At 39.0% G+C, this 20,472-nt stretch overlaps 1 protein-coding gene across 1 annotated transcript in view; it reads left to right on the top strand.

The window, feature by feature from the left end:
* GFRA1 (GDNF family receptor alpha 1) overlaps positions 1-20,472 on the top strand; it is a 131,335-nt gene that overhangs the window by 100,700 nt on the left and 10,163 nt on the right. The window contains 2 exon segments of the mRNA XM_039709403.1: positions 3,945-4,079; positions 7,074-7,252. Of these exon segments, the coding sequence (XP_039565337.1) occupies positions 3,945-4,079; positions 7,074-7,252 (314 nt within the window).

Below are 20,472 nucleotides of genomic sequence, written 5' to 3'. Positions count from 1 at the left end.
AAACAGAGAATTGAACAGCCTTGAAATCTGATCTTGTCAATGAGATTAAGAAGTCTGGCTGCTGGCAAGGAGTAACTAACAGATACTTCTGGCTAAGAGCTGCCAAGTTCTTGCTGGACCTAGAGAATTTTGCTGGCAGTTCTATTGGTTTCATTTTTCAGTTTAACCTCAAGGATGACCCAGTTTCTCTTGTGAGGTGTTCTTGTGTTACTGGGGATGACCATGCTGCAAAACTGTCACACATCAGAAATGTGGAATGGGGGCCTAAGGAGTTTAAATGAAAAGAAGATCTACTTTTCAAAGGGAAGATGCACATTTCTCTTCCTTCCTGCCACCCCCTGGAGACTTGCAAAAGAGGAGCTGACTGGTGTTAGAGAGTTTTTGGTTCTTAGTAGTAATTCTATTAAATCAAGAAATTACCAAAACGTTTCTTGTGCTGAAGCAGTAAATTCCTGCTTCTGATATCAATCTGCTGTGAAAGTGGAGTAAGGCAGAAATCAGCAGTATAATCTTTCAAATGTCTGCTTGATAGATATAAAATGCAAGATGAAGAGTTAGACTGTGGGTAAGAAGCTGCTACAGATCCATTTGTCCATCAGAGCTTCAGGATCTCCATTTAATTAAGATGAACTATTGTTCATTAAAATAAAATATTATTTAGTTTAGCCATTTCATTAAATGTAGCAAAAATTGCACGTCCACAGACTTTGTTCAGGAAACTGAGGCTTCTCTATAGAAGGTACAGTGAATGTGTCTTTCCTCAAATACAGGGTTGTAAATGAGGGTTAACTCATCCACTGAAAGTAGAGGAATCTCACCTAAAATTCATGACTTGAGATGGAAATAGAGCCAGTCACAGCTGTTGTATGAGGGGCTTTATCAATCAAATGGAGAACAGTCTGTAGAAGCTACTTGAATATTTGCATCAGGGTGTTATATATATAATTTTAAAGATGTGTGCACATTACAGGAAGTTGAAAAACCTCAATTCATTGCTTTAGGCTCCTTGTTGTAGCATAAGGATAAGTTGGGGTTTTTTCAGAAAAAATATTTTAAAAAATCACCATAAAAGGAGACTGTGGATAGCCACATTTGAGTCAGTGCTTTGGTTACAACCTGGCTAACCCATCTGGACCTTCTGCACTCCCACATATATTAAGTTTTGCTTTAAGTTTTGACTTCAAGATCTGCTTTAGCATTCACTTTCTGACACATTTTCCCTTGTCTCGAGCCAAATCCATCCAAATTCCCTGTTATTCCCAGGAATTCCCTGAGAGTTTGTGTGAATAAGCTGGACTTGATTTTGGCCAAAGAAATTCAGCCCCTTGTCCCTTCTCCTAGACTCACCATCCATCTCCTTGTTAATTCACCCTAATTTGAGCAACCTCTGGGCTGTGTTGAGGCCAGCTCTGCTTTTGTCTAAAATGTGGAGTTCTCACTGCTGGCTTTGAGACCATCCCAGAGCTGTTTGATACCTAGAGCTCAGAAATCCAAGCATGTCCTATTTTACCATGGTTTCTCTGATCCCTCAGTGTCCATCAGCAGAATTTCCAAGATGTCAGCTAGAGGAGGGGGGAGGGAAGGGAAAGGCACACACGGTGCAGGGAAAAAAGAAAACCCACCCCAGGAAACCAAGCATATAATCTGCTTGGGTTCACATCTGCCCCCAGGTTTAAATGACAGACTGATTTTCTACTAGCTGCTCTTTCAGCCACTCTGTTTTTGCTGGATGCACAGTTTGTGTGCTGTGTACACACTTTCCTTGTCCTGTCTTTCCTGTATTCATCAACCCTAATTGTACCTTGGTATCTGTTACACTTTTAACCCCTGTCTTAACCCATTTTAATTACCTTATTATCTCTTTGTGATAAGAAGGTCTTACCTCAGTGACCTTTTTAATTTCCTCAGTATCTTTCTGTTTTTTCAACCCTTCAACTAAGCATTTACTAATTAGAATTCTTTTCAGCCTACTATTTTCTTTCCATTTGCAAAATCCTCTTGATTTTCTCTTTCTCACACTTTTTTGCAGATCATGTTGCAAGGCTGAAATAGTGCTCTGAACCACCACATGGATGAGGGAGAAACATTTTAATGTGTTTTATTTTAATTTAACATCATTCCTCTTCTTATTTATCTACTGTCCAGTTTTCATTAACAATGCAAATTAAATTTGCCTATTTTACTAAATTCTCTATCTCCATTTAATGAATTTTGAACCATGCTGTTTACTCATGTACCAATCTCATGTAGAATTCAAGCAATTATTAGTGCAACTATCTGTTAAAAAAAGCTGCAGGAAGCCAAAGGTATGGGAGTATAGTCAAATTTAAGAACATCCCAAAACAAGGGAAAAGATGCTTTTTGTGAATCTCACAATGAGACCACATTTATTTTCACATCCATCACTGTCTTCCTCAGGCCAGCCCTAGTGCCTGTTGTCCTTTGTCTCCCACGTCACATATGAGGCAGTTTGCATGTTGATTTGTTCATTTCCCAGCACTGCCTGGTGACTGAAAGGCTATTAGACATCACTCTGTGATTTGTGTTATTTCTAATGTTCCTTTTTTTAGCTTAATGTTTGATAGCCCTTTCCCGTCTGCTATTGCAGACTGCTGGGCCCTGGACCTATGGACCAAATTTTCTCTCCTAGTGTACACTTTGGGTCTCTAACATTTGTCCTTCATCTATTCCATCTTCTTAATGACTACTTTGATGTCAGTTTTGAGGAGATGTGATCACATTTCCTCACAATATATGACCTGTCCTAGAATTGCAAATTATCGCGTGAGGAATATGTTCCCTGAAGCAGCTGGCAGCTGTTCAGGTCTGGAATACCTTCCCCTTTTCATTTAATTTTTCTGTTTTGGTCAGACAAATAAAATAAAGATTGGAACTTGTCAATCCTTAGGAAAATTTGAAATATCTGACCTGCTGGGGTAATGCATTCAGTGACACTACTGGCTTGAGCAAGTGCTCATCATACAACAGTTTCCTGATCCAGATGAGTGATGAACACTTGCTGTACATCTTTCAGGACACAAAATGCCTGCTTTGGTTTCATTTAATCTTGGTTGCCTTGAGCTGGCCTATAAATGGGAGAATATTTGCCCGAGAGTTTGTAGCAGAGTTAGAATGACCCTGTGGTTGGAAAGTTGTTGACAATTTTTAGGAAATAATCACTTTACTGAAGAAGTAGTGAAACAGCAGGATTAATTACAATTTATTACCTGCAAGAATCTGCTGTACCTCTTCACACATGCTGGTTTTTGTTCTGTTCATCATCCTAACCCACTCTGCTAGCATGAGCACCCTGGGGTTAACACTGCTCAAGATGAGGTAGGGCCCCCCTCAGCATCACCAGGATTCTCCTTGCTCATGCATTTCAGAAATGTTTTTCCAGTCTGGCTGCAGACTCAAGGAGGAAGCACAGGTCTGGGTACCATTTCAGCCATTTATTTGCAGCTAGAATTACAATGAGAAAAAACACAAGCAAGGAAGGAAAATCAGATTTTTAATTGCAGCTCTGAGGACCCAGTCCACGTGTGTTTGATTTGGCAGCAAAGCCCTTCAAAGAGGAGCTCACCTTCTCCCAAACCATCCCTCCCTCTGCCACGGCTTTCTACCTGTCAGCTCTGCTGATGCAGGTCTCTGTGGGAATCCTTTTTGGAGGGAAGAAATGTGTCTTCAAGGTGTGAGTCGTGTTACAGTCCCTAAAGTGATTGCATTCAAATGGCAGAGGGTGTGAAATGCAGCACAGGGCTGGGCGTCAGAGGCTGAGAGAAGCCAGGAGCTGTCAGATCTGCGGGTCAGAGCCCTGCTGTGGGTCTGTGTAGTGAATCCAGCCCCGAATGCATGGCTTCCCAGGGGCTGTTTGCCATCTCAGGGTAGCAGGAATGTTGCAGTGCAGGGGTTGCTGACAGTGCTGTGCTTCGCTCTGGTGACAGGCACCGTGATGACACCAAACTACATCGACTCCAGCAGCCTCAGCGTGGCCCCGTGGTGCGACTGCAGCAACAGTGGCAACGACGAAGAGGAGTGCAAGAAATTCCTGAATTTCTTCCAGGACAACATATGCCTTAGTGAGTACAAAATTAGGTGTCTTCTAATGTGTTGCAGGGTGTTTTCTGGAGTTCCTTTACTGCTTACGACGCATCGAGGCCATCACTTTGTTGAGCGTGGTTCTGTTGTAGGTGGAAAAATTAAAAAAATGAGCAAATACGCCTGATGCTGTGGTTTATGGCCATGATTTCAAACATGAGAAGCTCTTGGAAAAACAAAATTAGAACCCAAAGTTGTATGATATTAAAATGTGTTTACAACACAGGTCATATTTGGAGCCTGACAGTCAGACAGCATCTTTACCATGGAATTGCAACACCTGAGGGGTTTCTGTATAATTTAAGAACTTCATATAAAAAAGACATGTATTTTAGGATATGAAGGATTTGCCGTAAGTAAGTGTAAATTGGATTGTGCTTGCAATTTACAGCCAACTTCATTTTTTTTAGGATATTGGATCTCAGATGCCTGGTTTTAACACAAGCCTGGATAGTAACTATTGTAAAGATTTTGTTAAATTATTGATTTTTTTTTTCTTGTCGGACTCACTTCCAAATTAGGGTCTATTATAAATTTCAGAATGGCTCAGTGGAGTCGATTTTGGCAGGTTCTCTTTTCAAATTTCCTGTCTGCCTGGAGCAGCATAATTGGATGATGTGGAGTGTGCATCAGAGTTTTAATTTCAGATGAATGAGGAGACCAAAAGAGCTTGGCTTCCCTAGCCTAGCAGAACAGAAGTTGAAAGGATACGTGATTGTCCTCTGAAATTGCATTAGCAGGGCAAGCCCAAGGAGGGGAAGGGATTACTTCACCTGCAGGACAGTGTTGGCATAAGATCAAAAAGGAAGATATTGGCCATGCATATTTAGGCTTAAAAGGGGAAAATTTTAACCATCAGACTAAAGTTAGGAAATAGGCTTCCAGCAGGAGTTTTGAGAGTAAAAGTGGTTTTTAAAGTCATATTTCATCAGCTTATGCAAAGAAGCAGACATCATTGCTTTTTCCCCAAAACAGTAAATGAACTCAGTGATCCAGACTGGCCCATCCAGCCCCACAGACTTGAGCTGATGCTAGGGCAGGACTCACTATTTTACTTGAGGATCTGAAAATCCCCATTGTTAGCTTCTCAAGAGGCACCATTGCTGTGAAGGCACAGGGAGGTCTGTGCACAAAGAAGAACAAATCAATTACTCAAGTTCATTTAACAAAAGAAAAAGAGAAAAAAGTTTAAACTTTAGGAGGGGTAAAATTTAACAATATGCCATCAGACCTTCAAGCCTAATGGCAGTTGCCATTTATATCTATTGCAGTACCTCAGATTTTATTCATTTGTGAATGTATTAATTTCTAGAGTGTTGCAGATTCCTTTTGGAACATAAAGACAGAGTGATTCCTTGTCCTTTCTTTTGCCATCAGTACAAAAGCATTAATGAAGACAAATCAAAGACATTGGAGGTTACTGGGAGACAAATTATGTCATCCTAGCTGCAAGATAATGTCTTCTTCAGGAAGAAATTAAAGGTGTTTCTGAATGTTCTACAAAGTTTTGTCTTTCACACAGAATACGAATTTTTAAAATTTTTTATTTTCATTAGTGAGCCTTCTGATGCCTGGAGAAAATGTCATTGAAATCCTTCCCACTTCTTTTATACAGCACAAAAACTTTTTTTTCTACGGTAGGAAGACACTAGGAGTTTCTTACTAGTCTGTTTTTCAGTATATTCCCCCTTCAAAATGGAAAATAAACTTACTATTTGGGGCATTTACACCAATGATTTAGTTGAAGTTGCTCATTGGAGCAGGGCTGGACTGGAAGACCTTGAAAGGTTCCTTCAACCCAAACAATTTTGTGGTTCTGTCATAGAATCATGGAATATCTCATGTTGGAAAGGACTCATAAGGATCATCAAATATGATTGTATGAAATAATTGAAGACTAATTGTAAAGGCTGCTTGTTACTTTGAAAACTGGAAGGACTGCAGGTATTTCTGTGGCCATTCTTGCAACAGTGGAAACCAAGAGTTACTGTGATTTTAGGAAATACTGCTTTTTATATTGCCTTATTCAGGGAAACACAAGAAAACTTATCACATCCCTCTTCCTACTTTGTCTCCATTAATGCAGCTCATTCTGATGCCTTTTACAAGTTCTTCTCTTTGCATCTTGAAGTTCTGAGAACTAATATCAGAATAAAATACATCTTTTTCAGAAGAAAATTACATGTAAATTATTTTATAAGGCAAGGAATGGCACTGAGAAGAAGTATTAATAACTTCCACATATTAGTCCCCAGTGAAATTGTTTGATTTCTTGTACAAAGAATTTGAAATAAGAAATCCCCAAATCCTTGTTGAATCCCCAAAGACCTGATTAAGAACTGTTTTTCTATTTGTTTATAAAAAAACTCCAGCCAATTTACTCTTGCTATAAACACACTCTTTAATCCTGTGAAACTGTGATAAGCTTTTTAACTTTTATATTCTAAAGTTTTAGTTTAACCATGTTTCCCTCACCCAATTATTCAGATTTTGATTGAAAATGGTAAGGAAAAGATTGCCTTAGTTAAACTATTTTGTAGTTATAGGCATATTAGTTTTACTACAACAAGCTGTAGAAATAAATATTTATCCTGTTTGTAGTTTGCTCTGTAACTTCACCTGCCTGAATTAGGACATGACATTCAAACTGTATTTTTAATCTTGAAAGTAAATTTTTGAGTCTTTTGGATGGTAACAAATATGATTGTGGTAAGTCTTAAAGCTTCTGTCAAGAATTACTGGAAACATTGCAAAGAAGAGGCTGCACCAAATAATTATGTAACCCCAGATTTTCCATTCATGTTTCTGATAGGTTCAAAAATAAGACATATTTTTCAGCATAAAATTGAGTTTCTACAAATGCACATTTAAAATGTAATAATAATAATAACAGCAATAAAAAACAACTCAGTTCTGCGTTTTGCATTTTTTTTTTTTTTTAGAAATAGAAAATTGCCTGTAATTTATTTTCACAGAAAATGCAATTCAGGCCTTTGGCAATGGCACTGATGTGAATGTCTGGCAGCCAATCTTACCAGTACAGACCACTACAGCCACAACTACGACAGCTTCCAGACTTAGAAACACAGGGTCAGAGACCACCAACAACGAAATACCCTCCCACAATGATTCACCAGCATGTGCAAACCTGCAGGTAAGAGAGTTTTCTGCTTGTTGTTGTGCATAAATGAAAGTTTTTCACAGATACCTGTCGAGGAGTCTCACACTGCCTAACTAGATGCCTGCCTGAACTGGAATGTCTGTTTATTCCCATGGTGTAGTTACAGGCTGCATATGTTGTGAGATGTCAGACACTCTTATTTTAAATCAGGAACTTGCATATCTCAAAGTGGACTTTATTGCCTCACTGTCTCAGAAACAGGGGATGGTATTTAATTTCTTATCACAGGTTTGAATATGAATGTGGCACTCTCCAAATCCTGCCAGGATATGTCAGATTAAATTAATCCCTTGAGTACTCCTAATTCAGAGGAAACCCTTAATGTGAGCTAGCATGTCCTGCTGCCTTCTTTCTTATGTTATTGGCATTAAACTCAAGAAGGTTTTTTGGCTGAGTAGGTCTGTATATTAGAGAACATATGGTGCTGCAAGCTACACATTGAAGAAGCTGGACAAAGATAAAACTTTTTTGAAGCAGGCACTCTCCTGAACTGAGGTCGGGGTCATGATGTGATTTTGGCCAGTGGCTTTAGTGATTTTCTTTGACACTTAAATTAGGCTGTTGATAGTGGATTGTTGATTCTGGGTTTGGAGGCTCACCACTTGCTGAGGACAGTTTTTGCAGCTCTTTGAAAGATTGAAGGACTTGGGCAGGAGAAGACAGCAGAACCAAGGCAGGAAGAAGGTAGTAGGAAATGTAAAATGAAAACATCCTTAGGCCAGATTGGAATTGGGCTGTAAAAACTTCTGGTGGTTTAAATACAAAATTAGGTCAAGCAGGGATAGATCAGCTTGTCCTGTTTATTTTTGTCTTTACAGAAGGAAAATTGCTGTGTGACACAAATATACATGTCCAAGCTTTAAGGTCTCAGCTGGTATTAAGATAATTTTTTCTGTATTTTTGGATTTCACTGTTAAAGCATTGATTTTTCACTTCCTATTAAAAAAACTTCACTTTGTTTTCCTAATATTAAATGGTTCCATGTTCACTGAACCAGAAATATTTTATTTCTGAGGAGTATGTTTTGCTTCTTAATTTTTTCTGCATTGCTCTCTCTCCTTTATCCTTTTCCAGTTCCTGCATCTATTTTGCGTTGGAAGGTTGTATGTGTATCAACATGAGGGACATTACAGAGTCACAAAGTATAGGGGGTTAATGATGGAGGGTGCTGAGTTTAGGTCCTTCTGTTTTAGTTCTGTTTTTCTCATCTGTGCATTCATTATTATTTAAGCTTTGTAAGTTATTGATAAGAGAGACAGTTGGAGGCATATGTGGCTATTTGCAATAGTCATTTAAACAAATAAAATATGCTGAAAGAAACACAGCCTTTTAAACCTGAAACTTGGAATATCTTGTATTTAGAACAAGACCTTGATGGGATATTATTGAGCCACTTCATGTTATATTAAAAAGTTGTGTTATGGGAGAGATCACATTTTCCTTCAGTGTTTGTACAGCCCCCTGTAGAGTCAGGCCTCCAGATGCTACCAAAGTACACATAATAAATAAAGAACTGAAGAAATGCCAAGTGATCACAAATCCCATTGGATTCACTTGAATTTGCAAATGTTTCTTAAGCCTGAATAGATGTTCTTGTGTTTTGAAAATGACTTAAATTCTTCCCTCCTTCCTCCTGTTACTGTGGCATTTTGAAGTCACATCCCACATGAGTTTATCAGCTCTGGTTTAAAGCTGTGCTCTGACTCCAAGGGTACCCCCTGATGTACTTGGCACAAGAAATAAAGGTTGGTGGGGAAAATAGGTTCCTTTAAATAAATGATCTCTGGTGTTTGGTAGAAACTGTAGATAAAGTCTGCACTAAAACATCACTGAAGTTATGTGAACCAAGCAGTTTTATACCTGTGAAGCACAATATTCTATGCCTACCACTTCCTTCTGTCAGAACTGAAACACAAAGAACAAAGCTCTAATATTTTAATGCATTTTTCAAAAAGTGACTTACAGACAGAGCCAAAACAAACCCACAATTTTTTTAAAAAGAAACCTATGTTTTTTTGGACAGTATGGTGCCACTTTGCATGTGAGACTTAAACCCTAATGCAAATTTTATAAAAGAACTGGTATTCATATTGCACTTGGAGAAGGGTATTCATTCCAAGCCTCTCCTCCCATGAAAATATGCCTTTGTAGTGTTTTCAAAACATGAACTAGTGCAGCCAAAAGCTTTTTTATATGCTTAGCAGCTGAGCTGAATGGTTTCTAAAAGGCAATATAGCCTGAATGCTGTGAAAAGTCAAATTACAAGCATCAGTCTCAGCACAGAACGACAGTGGCTGAGGAAGTGGTCACTGAGATGCAACAGGGCTGCATATTCTGGTTAGTGGGTTTAAAAATATAGCGAAGGAAGAAAGAGCAGGAAGTGATTGATTAGTATAAATTGCCATTGGAAGAAATACAGCAAGGGAAGAAAGAGCAGGAAGTGATTGATTAGTATAATATGCCACAGAAATGAGCAAATACCAACCTCTCGGGGCTGTAAAATACAGGGCACTAACCCAATCTGCCAGGAGCACCCCTGACTGAGCGATTTTTGATACATTTCTTTCTGACTTGTTCAGAATGGTCATGTGAAGAGCAGGAGTGCACCCATGGTTTTGTTGCTGTGCCCTGTTCTCCTGTACGAGCAAACCTGGGAATCAGAAAGGTGGTGAATGCCTGAAGAAAATATGAGATATTTTTTGTTTACCTGTACTCAATATTTACTTCAAAAACCTGTTGAAGATGTGGAATTTAAAATAATACTTATTTTAGTGATGCTGCTTAGAAGTTGTTCTTCATTTGAACGTATCATTGCTATGAGAATTTGCAATTCATCCTATTATGGGTATTGTCTTATTTCAAATTGATACAGCAAAATCTTTATTTCTGATATCTGCTTACTTCATGTTTACATATGCATGGATTGTGTAAGATATTCTTTTTTTCTGTCCCTCAATTAAATCAGCATTCTATCTTTGCCAGGAAGATGCCAAGAATCCTCTAAGCTCTTTTTATGAACCTGACTTCTGACAGAGTTTGCTATAAACACAGTAAATAGTAGTTAGGTTTATATGAAATGCTAAATTTACGTATATTTGAAGTGCTTGACATCTTGCAAAGAATCCTCAGCACCATATAAAAAGAACATAAAGTATTGTGAACAAAAAGGAAGATTAATCCCAACAACATGTTCCTTATACAGGCAGATTTTATTAAGTAATTGCCAACCCTATCATTTTTTCTGGTGGCTTCACTCTGATGTTTTCTATTTAACTGACATATATGTTAATCCTTCATTTTTAGTCATAACTTGCATTCAGTATGCCAGTCAAAAAATGGTTCTGGTCTTCCAGTCTCATGTCCTACCCCCACTGCCTGAGCCATCGTGTTGGATTATTTGAAAGGGACAAAAGAATGAGTTTGGATCTGTACTGACACCATGTATTCTTCAAAAAAAGGCTGCCTTTGCATTTAGGAGAGATAGATAGACCTGCAGGATGATAATGAAATGAACCTCAAGTGATAGATTAAACCATTTGTTCCTGGGTCATTGCAGAGATAAATAAAAAACTCTGACTTCCACACTGGGTTTTCTATAATATTTTAAAGGATGTTTTGCAAAATACAAAAATTGTAGAAGTCAGGATGGTTAAGGACATTTAAGTGAATACATGCATCAAAGTCTTACTAGCTAGCTCTATACTTTGTTTTCCCATATTTATTATGTTGTGCTTTTGCTTTGGATTCAAAGAAGAATTAAGGTTTTTGTGCTTTTGAAGAATGTAGCAATGGACAGATATAATTGAGATACATGATCCTTTGGACTGAAGACAAGTCCAGTATGTAAATACTGTTATGCTCTCAGCAGCAAAATTAAAAACTATGAGATAGAAACTGAAAATATCAAATATTTTGTGGGCAACGTGGGAAAAGAGAAACCGGGATACTGAAATATATCAGTTCTTTCTATTTGCATGTAAGATCAGTGAGTGTTTATAGCAGATGTGGGTCATAATGCAAGCTACTTTTCCACAAATTCATGTAATACTAGCGATTAAAAAAAATACTTAAAATGGTGAATCCTAGGACAAAAACAGGAGAGAGGGCTCACCTTACTCTGAGGAGAGCAGGATTTAAATGTGACTGAGACAGAAAATGACTCTTCTTTTGCCATGTAGATCTGTCTGTGCAGACCTTCAGCACTGTGCAGGGAGCTGCTAATCTGGTGGGTTAAGTACCCTCTCTAACTGCTTAATGTTGCTTCCCAGGTGCTAAATACCATTATTCAAAGCATTATGTGGATGTTTGGAGGGGGTTAAAAGCTCCTGTGCAGCGTTCTGAGGATCCGGACACAGCAGGTGTGGATCTCCACGGGCTGGTAATTGGGTGGTGGGTGAGCACAAGCAGGAAGCACAGGCAGTGTGTAGGGGAGGGAAAGGCACAACTGCTGGGATGGAGCACTGGGGTAGAGACAAAGCTTGTTTTATCCCCTAAGCACCACACTTCACTCACCCATACACCTGGCACCCTCACACAGCCCGTGAAATTTTCATGGTATACAAGCACTGATTTTTCAAATGTCTTGCCTGCTCCATCCCTTGGGAAAGTTCTGCTTGGACCTCTTCCTCTGGGCATTCCAACTACACAGAAGGATAGAGTCTGGGGCAAAAGATGGACAACAAATAGAAAGTCCCAGTGCTGTGCCAGAACCAAAAGAAAGGAGAAAAAAAAGAAAAAAAAGACTTAATGTTTTCTATGAAAAGATTTAAATCTACCTCCTGTATTTCCAGGATTAGCTGACATAATGGGGTCAGCCTGCTGGTAAGAGTGATTTAGAGAACACTTATTGGCAGCTTTTCTGCTAAAAAAGCAATGTCTTTAATTTGCTTTAGTGGCAAGTGCCTTGTACCTAAAGAAGTCTTGAGTGCTTTGTGTATACAGATTAAGATCTGACAGCCAGGGCTAACTTGAAGTTTCATCTTTAATCTTATACTTCTGATTTGGGGAGCACTAAAGAAAATTCTGTTTTCCACAACAGATACTGCTTTGTCCATTGATTTAATTGACATTGGCTTCAGGGGGGCTAATCCTTGTTTTCTTCAGCACCATGCTGGAGTGGTGTGGCATTCACATTCTCTGAACCTGAGAGATGCAGTGAGAGAAGCAGAGAAGAGAATGATCAAAACCATTCTTATCTCATTTGCTGCTCCTGTGTTGTGCCAAAGTTGAATAGAGTGTGGAGATTGTTTACCCAAAGTGAGGGTGTTTTGTTTCCTTGGCCTGTCAGGGCCAAGCGCGTGTCCAGGCTGTCGGTCAGCAGACAGTCATGAGATTTTGTTCAGTTGAGTGCTTGTGCAGTTTCAGTTTAGATGTAGTGTAATATAGTAGAGACTAATATAGTATAATAAAGTAATTAATTAGCCTTCTGATACCATGGAGTGCTCCTTGTCATTCTTCCCAGACGTTGGGCAAAAATTTCACCGCTAGAGTGGCTCCTTGGAAAGTGTGGCTGCACAGTTCCCTGAGACTGCAGTCATTTACTGCATGACTCTTGCAAGGTCCAGAGGAGTTGAAGGGAGCATCCTGGAGACATAATGGGGTTTTCAGTCTGTGTGGATATCCTGGTGTTTCCTGGCAGGAGAGCAGCCCCAGCCCAGCTGCCTTGCTGTGCAGACAGAGGATCCCAGTGCCGAGGCTGGTTGGCAGGGAATGTGCACACACAGACACAGACACACACACACACAGACACACACACAAATGTGTGTGTGTTTATGGTATGGTGGTGTGGGTGCTCCCACTCAGAGCAAGACTGAGCTTTTCGCCTTCTTTTCCAAAGAGTTTCAGAACCACACAAGATAGGTTGTTTTCAGGTTTGTTGAAATCTGCTGAAGTTAAAGATGAGATTCATGCAGCTGATGAATGTCTAATGTCTAATGTCCTTTGCCTCCCTTTTGAGCAGAGAGGAGCAGTGTGAGGATGTGGCCAGGGATCAAACCCAATAGCTCAGACACATCATATCACTGTCAGTGCTGCAGCCATCAGCAGGCAGGAAGAAATTGTTCTCATTTACCAGGCTTGGTTGAACTTCTGAGTTGAACATCAGGCCCCCTTACAAGACCAGTTGTGATTTGTGGAGTGAAATAAAGGCTAAAACTTTACAACAGGAAAGTAATCACATCTCTGTTGTTATCACCAGTGCTTAACAATCAGTCTCTTTGGCATGGAGATCTCTCTGTAAGACTGGATCTTATATTTAATGATCAATACTCTGATTTTTAATGCTTGAAGTTGGGTGTAATAAACTCCTGTTCCTGAAAGATAGTGACATGTTTTATGTTGCTTATTAGAATTACAGTTTAAATTGTGGGTTTCTGATTAGCATGCTTTTCATGAGACCAAAATATTGTGCATGTATACTGTTGAAGAGCATAATACTTCAGAATTATTTCATCAATGATAAAGTATTTTATGGTTCATTTAAAAAAAAAAAGTTTTAATAGTCTGAGCGTCTTTAGTGTATTATAATAATACAGCACTTTATAGCAGACTGTAAAACTCCAGACTACAGTTTTAGGAATTGTGCAATTTTGTTTTATAGTTTAATAATTGTTCAATTGAAAATGAGTATGAGGTTACTAAAAACCAATTTAACGACTTAAAAAAATACAGCTTTATGAAAATGCACTACACACTTCTACAGAAAATTGAAATTTTTTGGACAGATTATAGTTTTTATCCTCAGAAAGAATTTTGCAAATTATTGATACTAAAAGCAGATTTGCATTTGCAGTGTTCCCCTAAGCTACAGTTGTTTCTGTGTTTCACGAGTATCCTCTTAGAAGAATACAACAGAACTACAAAGTGCTAGAATAAACCAGAATCAGAAAATTGGATCTCATCAGATAAGCCAATTCAAACTATTCATAGCCCTTGTTATTACTTTATGTGGTTTGAAGGTATTCCTAATGTCAGCCAGCAGATAAGCCAATTCAAACTATTCATAGCCCTTGTTATTACTTTATGTGGTTCTGCATCATATTGAAGGTATTCCTAATGTCAGCCAACTCTAGTTCTCAATCAAATACCTAGTCCATCATGTATTTCCCTTTTAAAACAGATAGCTCACTATAGTCTGCAAAAAACAGCCATAAAGAGTAGTACAGTATTATAAATTAATTTTAAGGCATAACTACTACCAATAAAAATTCTAGGTCATTTTTTGCATTGTGATGGTACATGTTTAATCGTAGTGTCTTTGGAATATATTGTGCCTTTATGGGACCTGACAAAGTGCTTTGTTTAAGACATATTGTTTGCTATTAGCAAATATTAGGTTTTAGTTATGGCTCTGCTCCCATCTCTGCTTGCTGGAGTGAAAGAAGCTCTGGTTATGCCAGCAGGCTGACCCTGTTCCCAAGCAAGAGTAGGCAAAAGTGATTTTTCCACCAGATTTTTAATGGAACAGAAATCAAGAGTAGAAACCTTGACATCTTGAATACTTTTCTTTTTTACAGAAATAGCTCTCAAGGTGTCCTTATTATATACCAAAATCTCATCATACTAGATATTCCAGAAACTCATAATGAAAGGGTAGTCTTGGCTTTAAAAACCCAATTAATTGCTGTTAAATTCAGTCCAGCTATCACCTTATAGCCTCTGTTTGTTCTGAGAACTACATAGTGTATTTGAGTGATTCAGAAACAGTAAAGACTTTACTATTATAAACTATGTTAATACACTAGGTTATCCTCAAAAATATATACCCACAAAGATTCATGAGGAAAATCAAAGTAAAAGACTTTATCAGATATAAATATATGAGATAATGAATACAGTTGTCAATAGAGAGTTGTTTCTTGCTAAGGTATGAAAATAGCTCAGCAGTTGCCAGAATAGATCAAATTTTAACAAATAAAGTTTATCAGTTATGCCATTTTTGAAAAGAATTGTTCTTTCCTAGGTAAGCTGAAAGATTTCAGAAGACTTCATAGCTCCGCAGTTGCCAGAATAGATCAAATTTTAACAAATAAAGTCTTTATCAGTTCTGCCATTTTTGCAAAGAATTGTTCTTTCCTGGGTAAGCTGAAAGATTTCAGAAGACTTGTATAATTGAAATGTACTTTTAAACACTTATTGAAGTGGTATTGACAATTTTGTTTTGCAGTATGATGGTTTAGGACAAATGACAGTGTGGAGGTTGAATAATTCTGGGTAATGGAGCATTTTAGTCACAGATGCATAGTTTCCTGAATTAACTTCCTTCTCTGCATGTGGAGGTTGAATAATTCTGGGTAATGGAGCATTTTAGTCACAGATGCATGGAGTTTCATGAATTACCTGCCTTCTCTGCCTTGGAGGGGGATGGTGCAGAGGGGGTGAGAATTTAGGGGAGCAGGGCAGCAATTTGTTGTACAAGCTCCTCATTCCCTGGAGGGGAAGGCTCACTAACGGAGAGGGACCTGATGGGTTGTGCACAGTCCTGGTGCAGGGTCAAGGGGTTTGCCTTCTCTCTGGTTCCCTGGAATCCCCAGAGGTGAGAGAAATACTCCTGGAGTGGGGGTGTGGGGCTGCCTGCCCCAGAGTCTTTTCCCAAAAATGTTGTTCCCTGAGATTTATGTGACTTCCTGGGTAAATGAGTGGGTAGAGAAGAGCTCACAGATGGGAACTACATTCACATTGTGCTGTAATATTCTCATTTACTATCACCCTTGGTGGCTCTTGAAGTCTTGCAGACACTACTGGACACTTCTTAATGATCAGCACGTTGTTTCCATCTGTTTCTTAGAGCACAGCAAACCTGTGCTCTTTTTTGGGACAAGTGGTTGATGACATTGTGTCTAATCCTACAGAAAAGTGTCGATTGGAGTTCATGGTCTTGTGCTCACTGGCATATCTACACCTGAAACATCTGAAACCTCGCTTCCAGCTAGCAGTTATTCTTCATTAGATCCTTTCCCTGTCTGTTTTTGTTTGGTTTGTTTTGTTGTTTTTCCTTTTAGTGTGGTTTTTGTTTGTTTGTTTTCTTTCCTTGTGGTTTGGGTTGTTTTGTCCATTCTTCTTGCAGATCAATTCTGTGATGTTTGGACACTCAACTGCCTCATAGACTTAATCTGCTATGAAATTTATTTATCTTCTTTTTCTGTACTTCCTCTCATGATTTAATGGCTAAATGCAGATTTAGAGGAAAAAAAACCCCACCAAAATCTGCACCAGGCTGAGCTGGAAGGGTGTTGAGCCTGTATAATCCTGAAGTAACCTCCCTGCTGGGCTGGGCTGCCCTGCAAGGCACAGTGGGGTTGTGGCTCTACTGGGGTGCAACTGAGATTGGAGTAAGTCTGCATTTTGATTTGGGTAAAATGTGTGAATCAACCCTGTTTCCTTATCCTTGATTAAGGAGGATACATTGCCTTCCTCTGCCAACAGCAAACCCAAGTACCTGAAGTATATTTATGCATATAAAGTAATTTGATTTTAAAGAGGCAATCACACGACCTAATCAAATTTCTGCTTTTGTTTATACACTTGTAAAAAGGGAATAACTCCACAGTTGTGTATATTGCAATTATCCTTAAGTGTACATTGTAATTATCCATTACACCTTACATGTATGCACACCATTCTTTGATATTTCTGTGTAACCCAGAGACTTAACATTCTTAAAAAACAAACTACCCGGACTCTCAGTTGCCATGTGGCAGATATGATCAAAATCATTTCAGGAATAATGAAGAAGATTTTTCAGGGATATTTTATTCTGTGTTACCACCAGCAAATGAAATATAGAAAAGCCCAGTGGAAATTAGAGTGAAATAATAAGTAATCATTCTAACCCATACTATGCCAAAGAGACAGCGTAGCTGCAAAAATAGTACCATGTTGAAGAGCTAAAATTTGGAACCTTTTCCATGGCATTCATTAATTTTTCAAGTAATCAAACCAAGTTGATAGGACAGAAAATGAAACAAAATCTTTTAGCAAAATTGGCTAATCTATACTCTTAATAAAAAAAAAATAATGACAGCAAAACAGCTGAAGAGAAATTTTTGTTCAGCTTTTACCCTTTCTACTTATTTTACTTACAGTCTTCACTGTACATTAGTAATAAAATACTGGGAATAAATCTCACCCTTTATCTCATACTTTTTATGCCCATGACTCCTAATCAGCTGTCTTACCTGGATAATAGATCTTTATGTTGCATCAAACCATCTACTCTACAGCATTTTTCAGTTTGCTGTTGAGTTCCAGAACATGAGACACTGTCACCCATTTCAGCTCCTTGCTGTCAAAATCAATAGGAGTTAAAAATGTTTATTTTAGTCAGTACTTTGGAGGAGAGCCTGCCTGTTTCACACCAAATCCTGTTCCCAATCAGTGAACTTGGCCTGATAATCCCACCTCAGGTTAAGCCCTCCTCTGTGTGTAGCTCTTTTTATGAGTCACGGGTAAACAGACTGATGTGCATAACACAGAATGGTTTTCATACGTTCACTCAGCATGTTTCCTAAAGAATTATAGGATTATCCTCCCTCATGTCTTTCTTAAAACAGAATTAGGTATTCAGGCAGTAATTTATTAAGTACTGCATTACATGGTGCTATAGTGTTCCAGACTGACATTTTCAGAAGCCTCAAGAAACCTCTGACTCAAGGCAAGTTACACATTGCCACATGACCCTAAACATTTGGATGTTCTGAATTCATCCTCAGATTTGAAATGTGTGCATTTGAATTTTTTATGTGTGTGGCAGGTAAGGCATGTACCAGGCAGGCTCTAAAAAGCTACCTGCAGCCCTAAGTACCTAGTTTGTGCAGAGGGTTGGATAAATGGGCATATAAATCAGGTGTGCACAGAGAAAAGCAAAGTGGTTACAAGAATATGTGAAAACCCATTCCTAAATTTGTGCCTGCACAAATGTAAAAAGGGTGGTTTGATCAGAAATGTTCTGATGAATAGTGTTCAGTTTGGTTTTTACAAAGGCTTACCTTTTGTAAAAGGAAGGAAAAGTAGTGCATTAATAGTTGCATGTATCTTGCCTGGTCTGTAGTGATTTCTGTGTTGGAGTACTGTTTTGCACACCTCAGTCACATATGCACTGCCATTGTCTGGTTCTCAGAATGAATTTAAGGGTCTGTTCCTGCAGGAACCTAGCTGCTTGTATACAGTTTCAGAATCCAAATGCAAATGCAGTGGAAAATAATTATCCCTTTTTTCATATTGATTTTGAACTTTGAGAAATTCCTGCAACTGTTTGCAGAATCCTGCTCTCATCAGGAGTTCACCCAGCCCGTGTTAGTTTTGATTAAGATTTCCTGATTATTCCTAAGGACTCAGTCATGGATATATGCACAGAAGAAATTCAGATTGTTACAGGCACAACTAGACAGGTTTAGATCAAAAACACAGTCTGTCTATACCCAGAGAACAGCTTAATGAGAATACTTAGGAATAATTAATTAGGCAGAGTCTTTTCACCTTCAGGCTGGTGGCTCATGTTATATTTAGCATCAGTGCAGCTCTTTGTGAGTGCCCTCAGTGAGAGAGAGAGGCTCCCTGGGAGCTGAACTGGGTCCATGTCACAGGGGCAGCCCCTAAAATGCCAGTTGGGCTGTCTTTTGTCCCTGTAACAGGGGACTGGACTCTGCTGTTCTGTGGACTTTTAAAGAGAGCAAATGGCAAAGCCTCAGCTCCACATCATCTCCATGCCAGCGAGACACATCTGCTCGTTTGTGCTCTGCAGGCCCCTGCTCATCATCTGCTGCCCTTGTTCAGTGCAGAGCCTGCTGGAGAGCAGCTCCATTCAGCTGTGCTCAGCATCCCAGCAGTGGCATCTCCTGCAGTCACTGAGTGGGAGCAGCACAGTGATGTCCCAGGTCCCTTCTGAGGGTGCTGCTCTCAGTCACTAGAGGGGCTTGGCCTCTCTTGGCCACTGAACAAGGCATCACAGCCCATTTCATTCACTCCTGACTGGGACAGCTCAGTAGTGCAGTATCAGCACTGGTGTCCAGATACAACAGCAAATGTTAATATAGAGTAGGTTCTGTCTGCATCACACCCATCCCTCATTCCTAGCAGTGCTGTCATCCTGTGACTTTCCACCCTCTGATCTGTAGGTAGGAGTACCACAAGAAGCCAGACTGCTGCTATGGTTGGCACACACACAGTTGTATTTTTTCTTAATGCTTCCTCTCTAGATACTTAATGGCAATGTATTGACACTTAAACTTGCTAGGAAGACAAAGCTGATGCTAGTGAGACATTGGATGCATCTGAGTAGGTAGATTACAAAAAAACACCCCTCACTTGGTCTGTTTTCTACTTGCTTCAGTTCAGTCCAGAACTATTAATAAAACCATTATGCACTCAGGGAAATATTTGCTGCCAACCATCATCAATCAAGATTCTCTTCAGATAGCACTCCGAAGATGTTTTTTCTAGGTGAAATCTTGTAATCTCTCTCTCTTGACTTCCACCAAAGGATATTAAAATTTGGTAGCACAAGGCACCTTCAAGATTTTTCTTGTAGTGTTTGCAGTAGATTTAGAAAAATCTGAGGTTAGGGTTGGACTGTCCCTTTTTGACACAGCAGCTCATCTCACAGAAAAGGAAATGGAGGGCATAGGGAAACATCCTACATGCTTTGCAACGTTATAAACCTATACCCCATTAATTCCCCAGTCTCTGATGAGGTTTGCACTGCCTGAGGTGCAAATTAGTGTCACTTGTGTGCATTGAACCTGTCCTGTTTAGAGAAAAAGTGCTTCAGAACCACCTCCTCATTTCAATACTACAACAGAACAGTTGTGTTGACCTGAGCTAGATTAAACAACCTACCTTGGCATTTAGGTCGGTATGTCTCATTAATAATCCCCTGAACTGTCCAGTCTATCAGAATATAATTCTTCAAAAAGTAGGCAGACTAGTCTCAACTAAACTTCTAAAGCTACTTCCAGTTTAGCATGGAAACATTTCAAAATATACCCAAAGTGATGTTGATCTGCATTACTGACATTATTAGCATTCATCTGTTTTTATTTTCCAGCTTTTTAAATGTAAACATAAATTTGAGCCTTCTGTCCTTCTGTGAAGAGCTTGTGGGATGAAACAAAGAAGGATTAGATCCTGTGAATACAGTTTTGCATAATCTGGTAATTATTTGCATAATCTGGTTATTATAGGCACAGTTTTGTTTT

Source organism: Passer montanus, unplaced genomic scaffold (assembly GCF_014805655.1).
Source record: "Passer montanus isolate IOZ18808 unplaced genomic scaffold, ASM1480565v1 scaffold21, whole genome shotgun sequence".
Taxonomy (NCBI): domain Eukaryota; kingdom Metazoa; phylum Chordata; class Aves; order Passeriformes; family Passeridae; genus Passer; species Passer montanus.
Note: the sequence above shows the minus strand (reverse complement) of the source record. Positions and strands in the feature narration are given on the sequence as shown.